Source organism: Asparagus officinalis, chromosome 5 (assembly GCF_001876935.1).
Source record: "Asparagus officinalis chromosome 5, Aspof.V1, whole genome shotgun sequence".
NCBI lineage: Eukaryota > Viridiplantae > Streptophyta > Magnoliopsida > Asparagales > Asparagaceae > Asparagus > Asparagus officinalis.
Genome location: NC_033798.1, coordinates 18,554,259 through 18,562,829, shown reverse-complemented (window position 1 = coordinate 18,562,829; position 8,571 = coordinate 18,554,259). Strand labels below are relative to the sequence as shown.

The window sequence follows — 8,571 nt, the reverse complement described above, 5'->3', positions numbered from 1 at the left end:
TACTCCAGGGTCTGTGTGATTGTTGTTTGTCGCTTAATCTGAGCAATGAGAACGAGAAATCATTTTTGACATCAAACAATAAAAAGTTATATTATTTGCTCGATGGAATTCATTGCTGGATATTCCAAATGATGGCAATGGAGAATAATAAAATAACTATACGTGGCTATTGAGTGTTACCAGTAATCACGAATATAATGGACTAAAAACAATTGAACGTACGCATCTATTGATTTTTACCTTGGAAATTGAAGTGATTACGGTTGCATCCCCAATTCGTCGAATAACCATGCGCGCGTGGTGATAAATTAATCTTGAGTTAAAAAGAATACATATCCTGTAGAAAATTGTACTTGGTGTGGTGGACTAAGCAGGTGAGCAAGATAAATGAGAATACTTTCCAACTTGGAATCAAAAACACTGAGCTTGATACAGCAAGAGAGCATTCAACATTTGGTGGGAAAATAAAAATATAAGCAAACTAAAATCATAACCTTCTATAATAATATCAAAAACAACAGAAACCCACATACACAACATGAAGTTCTTCTACTCAACCAGAAAGTCTGATACTATGGTAGTAGTTACATAGGCCTTTATAGTATCTTTTCTTTCAAGACTTACTTTCTTGTTTCAGTCAGTTGTCATGGGCTGAGTCATGCAGCACCGAAAGCGAGCCTTGCGCACAGTGGTTCCGATCTCTGCCTGTGCGTTCTCGAGCATCTTGACAACATCGGTGAAGGGAGGGCGGGCGTCAGGGTTCGGATCCCAGCAACGGGTCATGATCTCACCGAGCACCGGGAGGCAGTCACTAGGTATAATTGGTCGAGCGCTCTTGTTCACCACAGCAAACGCTGCCTGCACTGCTGTCATGTTCTGGAAAGGGAGCATGCCTGTTATAAGTTCCCACAGGACGATACCAAAGCTATAAACATCGACCTTCTGATTGTAGGGTCTGTGCTGGATCATCTCTCTGCACACAAGAAACAAGGCATGCTTAATTTGCTGAAGATGAAAACAAAGGCAAATGGAGAACCATTTGAGCAAAATGGATACACAAGAATGGACAGGAAAATATTCATGTTTTATAGTATGGAAAGTCTAAAAGTTGATCCTTTTCAACAAAACATAAACAGCCACAACTTTTTCAATTCAGGCGAAAGACATCTGGCCTGGTTTAGGCATATAATGCAGTATCCGTTGGTTAAGAATAACAGCTATAAGGAGAGTAGAAATATTGAAAGCTCAAAAAAGGCAACCTCTTACAAGACAAATAGTAATAACTCATACCAGCATTTTATAGGTGGGAAGGTAAGAACTAAGGCATACTCAATTCACGGAAGACAAACAAGAGGTGAACCATAACTAGAAGCAAAAAAAAAAAAAAAGGAACAATAAGGCAAAAGAATGAACAGGAAATATTCATGTTTCATACGGAAAGTTAAATAATGCTTAAGAGAGCTAACCATTTATACTAGACATAACCAGCTGTATTTTATTCTTTTCCATTGAGTTGGACATTATTCAGCCTGGTTAAGCACGCATATAATTCAGTATCAGACATTAACCCTAGGAGGAGCATAAACACTTGAAGATTTGCACATAATCTAGAGGACAGCTGATAATTTTTTTTCATTAGACAAACAATTATAGTTTTCATATCCAGCATATTATAGGTGAGAAGGAATCATTCTAGAATCTTAAGGGGTATCAGATACGTACTTGAGACATGGTTACCATGCATATCCATTTTTCAATCATGGACAGCTATGTCTAGAAATGAAACATGCCTACACTTGACAAAAAAGGAAATGTCGAGTATTTGATTTTTTTTCACAACTTTCAAACAGCTGGAAAAATAATGTGTGGAAACAAATTTCCTCTGATTACTTACTTGCTTTAGTAACATACGCATGCATCTGCATATACTCAAGAGTGTTATTTAGTTTGTTTGCAAAAATAAGATACCCTTATCTGCATCCATATTTTAACAATAAATATGTATTTGAGGAATAGTATCCATGTCTTGCCAGATAAGGAATTCTGTATCCATAGCTGCTTTCAGTGCTTATGCGGTGAGGCATATCCGTATCCACTGCCTAAGCTAAATTTACCTCTTTGATTAATTGGTAATACTTCCAAATAAATTCCTGACAATCTAACATATTTTCATTAAAATTTCATCTTAACACCACATAAATTAAGCAAAAGACTTCTCACATTCCCATTTAGGTATATAAATGTGGAGTCGTCTTTCCTAGGTGGAAATCTAATGAGAACATTAAAGTTCCTACACCAAAGTAGATGCAGCAGAAATTTTCACCCAACACTACATATATTTATGCATAAAAATGTGAAGCCATCTTTCCTATGTGGAAATCTAATCAGAACGTTAATGTTCTACAATAAAATAGATACAGCAAAAATACCTATGAATTATGGAAGGCCTGAGCAACATAGTTATCAAAATGGTGTATTAACCCACATCCATTAAAAAATCACATGTTTTGCAGAAAAATAAACATAATTAGAAGCTAGAAGATATGTCTAAAAGAAATCTATAACCAGCAAATAGTAAGATAAGATCCGAAAATGATTTATATCTTTATGCAACAAAGCATTCACCTAGTTGTTGAACAACCTATATCCACATATCGATTCTTCTTGACATTAAAGCAAAGTTTTTTTTAACTCGTCATGGATTCTTCTGAGCATCTTGTCTCTGTATAATTCTGAGAGATTGACCATGCACAAGCATGGACTTGCAGGAAAAGCTTTATAGTCCGCCTGGTCCAAGCTATATAGTCTACCTAGTACATGTTTAGACATGATAAAGCTATACATTTATCTTCTATTATAAAAAACTAAAGGTTCTACCACAGTAGTTACTGTTCATAGCTACAGCAGAAGTCTCGCTAGCTTACCATATCTATACTATTCTTTAAGAAAAACTTTTTTTTTGGTGTTCTACCCCTATATAGAAAAATTCCAAACATATCCTAAAATTATACACAATTTCCAATAAGTTTTAACTTAATAAAGGACAAATTTGGGGAAAATGTAAATAATAATCTCCTTCATGACTTACCCCACTATCTCATAATTAACAAGTCATTCACTACTTCATAACTATCCTATTTTTAAAATACCACACTTATATTATTTTGTGGAACTATTTTTAATGCATGTACTAATATTAATCATTAAGGTGTTAAACAATTTATTTATTACGCACAGTGGTGTATCATATCATGCGCGCACTGCCATCAACAGAAAACTTAATATATATATATATATATATATATATGAGAAATATGGTATGCTTGGTACCAAGCACAAATTTTGTGTTTGGTAGTGATGTGTCACATCCTCATCCACTCACTATCCATGTGAATTTGTTCCCACATTTTAATGAGTGGAGGGGGATTGACACCTCACTACCAAACACAACTTTTTGTGCTTGTACCAAGCATACCCATATTCTCTCTCTCTCTCTCTCTCTCTCTCTCTCTCATATATATTATATATATATATATATAATATATATATATATTATATATATATATATATAAGACCAATAAACACTTACTTTGAAAAATCATCCTAGGCCCAAATACTCCATCAATATAATATAAAAATTAACTAAATTTGAAGCCTTTTTGCATAAAACTAAAATTTTACCTTATTTACCTTTAAATTTATCCACGTCCAAAGATACTCTTAGACCTAAAATTACCATACAGCTAAGCAATATATATATTATGAGAAATAGGGTATGCTTGGTACCAAGCACAAATTTTGTGCTGTAGTGATGTGTCACATCCTCATCCACTCACTATCCATGTGAATTTGTTCTCATATTTGAATGAGTGGAGGGGATTTGACACTCACTACAAGCACAACTTTTTATGCTTGTACCAGACATACCCATCTTCTCTCTCTCTTCTCTCTCTCTATATATATATATATATATATATATATATATATAGATATATAATATATATAAGACCCAATAAACACTTACTTTGAAAAATCATTCCTAGGCCCAAATACTCCATCAATATAATATAAAAAATTAACTAAATTTGAAGGCCTTTTTGCATATAACCTAAAATTTTACCTTATTTACCTTTAAATTTATCCACGTCCAAAGATACTCTTAGACCTAAAATTACCATACAGCTAAGCTTTTGGAACTTTAATTTTTGGACTTATTGTAGCTACACGATGTTCATCCAAAAAACTGTAGTATATATAGAAGTATAGAATAAAGGGTTTTTTGCCTATAAACCTAGAAGTTTTACTCCCGTTTATTTTTTAAACCCACCCACACTCAAAAAGATTTTAATGCATACAACCGCATTACCCATCATTTATATTAGTTTTAAACTCATTTTGTATTTTAAAAGTTTGGTGTACGATGTAAGTTGTTATATTGTGCTGTAGCGTGCTATATTTTTATTCCATTGTTAAGAACACTTGTATGTTTAATCCAAGGTATACTGTAAGTTGCTATGATTTTTGCAACAACGCGACATCTAGAGTTGTATATGGATTTTTTTTTACCTATAAACCCAAACTTTTACCACCCACTTCTGAAAAGGGTTTTTTGCCAGTAATCAAAGTTTAATCCTTTTAATTTTTAAACCCAGCCACAGTCAAAGTCACTCTTAAACCTAAATTACTCTTAACAAATTAATTCTAAAGCTAATTTGGATTTCAGCAATTTGGTATATAGTGTTAGTTGCTTGTATTTTGTTTTAACTTACTAAAAGTGCATTGCATTTTTTAGACTAAATACTTAAACCATTTTTTGAGTTTTTCTACGCTATTTGTCGAGGCATAGGGCGAGTCAATTTTGCTTCTATATACTAAAGTTAATGGGAAATGAATAGTGCTCATGATGGTACCATCCATTAATTTTAGCATATACACACACATATATACCCCACCTACTTCCAAAATCATTCTTAGACCAAATATATCCTACCAAATTATTTATACATCCATTTTGTATCTTAAAAGCTTGCTATACAGTGTAGATTCAATTATTTGGCACTAGCTTGCTATATTTGTGTTGTAAGTGGTTAAGCATATGGTGCATTTTCAAATAAAATGAAGAAATATTTTTTTGGCTTGTCACACTAATATAGCAGTGTTGCAAACTATATATGAGTTTTCTTTACCAATAAACAAATATTTTTACCCCAATTTATTTTTAAAACCGCTCACTTCGGAAAAAGAGTTTTTGCCTATGAAACTAGAGTTCCTCATTTATATTTTTAAACCCATTAACTTTCATGATCACATATAGACTCAGAATTCTCCATTGAATTAATTTTGAATCTACTTGCAATTTCAGCAATTTGGTATATACCATGTAAATTGTATGTTCTCGTGGCTTACTATATTTTCATTCTAAGTGATTATATTCAGTGTGTTTTGAAACTAAATGCTTTAACTTATTTTTTTGCTTTTTTAATAGTGTTCCTGCATCATAGATTGTAGAAAGAATTTTTGACTGCGGATGCAAAGTCTTATCACAATCTATTTTTAAAACTACCCACTTCAGAAAAGGGTTTTGGCCGAGAATCCCAGAGTTTATCCCCTTTATTTTTAACCTCACCGACTTTCAAAATCACTCTTAGACATATACTACTGGATCGAACTAATTTTAGACCCAACTTGTACTTCAACGTTTGGTATATAGTGTAAATTGCTATTATAACTTAATATATTTTTGTTCTAAGCGTCTACTCTATTTATTTAGCATATTTTTAGGCTAAATTGCAGTTAAATGCCATATGCGTTAACCAACTTTACACTTAAAGTGACCTCTATAGATAAATAGGGCAGCAAAGTGTAACTTTTAGAAACTTTAGGGTATATAAGCAAGACCATTTACAAATTGAGGGTATTTATATCCAGCATTGGGTAAATAAAAGAGCACCAAAGTACAACATTTTAAAACTTTACAGCATTTGTCTCTAATATTTAAATACTTTGGGGCATTTATTTGCTCTGTTTTAAAATGTGGGTTACTTAAGTGCAAGATTGGTGAAGCTGTAGGCATTTAAGTGCAATTTAGCCTATTTTTAAACTAATGTTTAAACCATTATTTTTCGGTCTTTTACAAACTATTTCACGATATCATCAACGAAATTAGAATTTTTTTTTTTGCCTATAAATCCAAATTTACTCTCTTTTATTTTTAAATCCACCCACTTCCAAAATCACTCTTAAACTCAAAATACCCCACAGAATAAATTACTTTCTAACTTCTAAGTGATTTAGTATAAGATTATTTTTAAATCAATTGCTTAAAATGTTATTTTTATCCATGCCACTGCTGTGACATCGCGTGGGTTACTTTTGCTCGAATATACTAAAGTTTGGAGATGAACAGTGTTTAGCTACTGTTCGTCTCCACTGACTTTATCATATAGCCAAAGGTGTTGAATATGACCAAATGAATAGTTAGCAAAGTTGGTGCAACTTTAGGTTTGGATTGTGATAGTAACGAGCTCGAATCAGTACACCAAATTTTCTTATTTTTTGTTCTTCTATATATAGACCCCAAGTTTCACTCTGTTATCAAACTCAACCACTTATAAGAGATTTTTTCCTCTCAAAAGTCTCTTAAATCTTTCATATTTTGAAATTGATCCCTCAGACATTGAATTTTTTTTAAAGCTAAGAGACTTAAAAAAATCTTAATGATTTGAGAGACTAATTTCAAAATAACTTTAAAATTTGGGAGCATGTAACAATTTCAATTAATTGATGGGCTAAACCAAAATTAAAAGACCTAAGGGACAGATATTAAAAACCCTAAAAAAATTCTACTTATACACCATCCGCATTATTTTCAAATCCACCCGCTTCCAAATCACTCTTAGATCTAAAAGATACTCCACCCAAATTTTTATTCATATTTTTAAACTTACTCACTTTCCAAAAACTTCTTTTGGCTACTAAACCAAAAGTTTTAATCACATTTTTAAATCCACCCAATTGCAAAATCACTCTTATACCAGAATACTCCAGTGAATTATATTAAGTTCAGTTTGTATTTCAACAAGTTGGTAGTCAGTGAAAGGTGCAATATTTTTTGTAACTTGCTATATTTTATAGTAAGAGGTTAAGTGTAAGATGTGTTAACCATTATGTATATCTTTCTCTCTCTCTATATATATATATATATAGAACAAAACTTGTGTCAACTTAAGTGGATAGCAAAAAGTTATCCACTAAACTTTTTAGTCACTCATATTGTCTAGGGATCCTTGCATGATATGAAAAAGTTTTTTATATTAATAAATGAGTGGCTAGGAAGCCCCCCCCCCAAAAAATAAAATAAAATAAAAACTTGCCCAATTATCGAAAATGGTGTTTACCTATAAAATGAAAGTTTTAGCACTATTTACTATTTGACCCACCGATTCTCTAATTGTCTTAGATCCAACATACCCGAAAGACTTAATTTTAAACCTGTTTTGTATATTAGCAATTGGTATCGATGTAGGTTGCTAATTTTGCTTTAACTCACGATATTTTTGTTAAAGTGACTGAGTGCATTGTATGTTTAAACCAAATACTTAAACTATTACCTTTTGACTTTTTCACACGAATATCGCTGCATCGCGTGGGTCAATTTCGCTCGTGAGGTACTAAAGAAATTGTCTATAGAAGTAGAGTTAAAGAACTAAATAAAAAATAATAGGCAAGAAATGAAATATTGTGGACCTTTTCATAGAGACCCACATATATTTAATATTTTCAAAATGGTTTTTTCATGCTGATTTGCAATTTGTGATTAGGAACACCTTTTAATTATTAGACGAAAAATGGAATAGCCATGGCGAAGGATAGAAGGGGCAAGGAGGGGCCATGGCTTGTCAAGCCCACATGCAAATTATGTTAAACCTGAGCGTAACCCCTTAAGTCTTAGCTCCTTTAAATAAACATTGTTCCCACCAATCCTATGAACAAGTCCATAAGCCCACAAATCAAACCCGATGTTTTATTTTTGAGTGAAAATTTTGAGTTTAAATCTTGTAGTTATGGGTTCAATCCAATTTGAATATAGGACTATTAAAAATCAAAGGCCATCTTTCTCTTAGGCTCAACACTCGACTTCTTTTGTCTTTATACGCTATTTTTTGGGGATTTTTTTCCATTAAATTTAAATTCAACCAAATTCTCCCAAATTTCCCCCTAAATCTAGGAGTTCTTATTTTCATTGAGTATCAGAGATTTTTTCCTCAATTCTAGAGACAACTAGTGATGTATTCTCTAAACACTAAACATATAATCTTTTTCCCTCTTCATTCTCTTATTTTGTTATCATCATATATATATATATATTATTGCTTACTCATTGTTTTATATATCTTTATCATGATTGTTGTCTTTTTCGCTTTATTTATTTAATAAGTATATGTATTTAGTTGTTTTGTAAATATTACATGTAAATAGTCTATTTATTTATTTGATTATATCAATGTGTAATGTTTTTTTAATGTTGATGTTGACATGTTTAGCAAGTAAAAGAAACTTGGTATATTTTAG

The 8,571-nt window shown here is 32.0% G+C and overlaps 1 protein-coding gene across 1 annotated transcript in view; it reads right to left on the bottom strand.

The window, feature by feature from the left end:
* LOC109842754 (serine/threonine-protein kinase HT1-like) overlaps positions 389-8,571 on the bottom strand; it is a 14,244-nt gene continuing 6,061 nt past the window's right edge. The window contains exon 2 of the mRNA XM_020411633.1: positions 389-973. Within this exon, the coding sequence (XP_020267222.1) occupies positions 634-973 (340 nt within the window). The 3' untranslated portion in view covers positions 389-633. The remainder of the gene's footprint in view (positions 974-8,571) is intronic.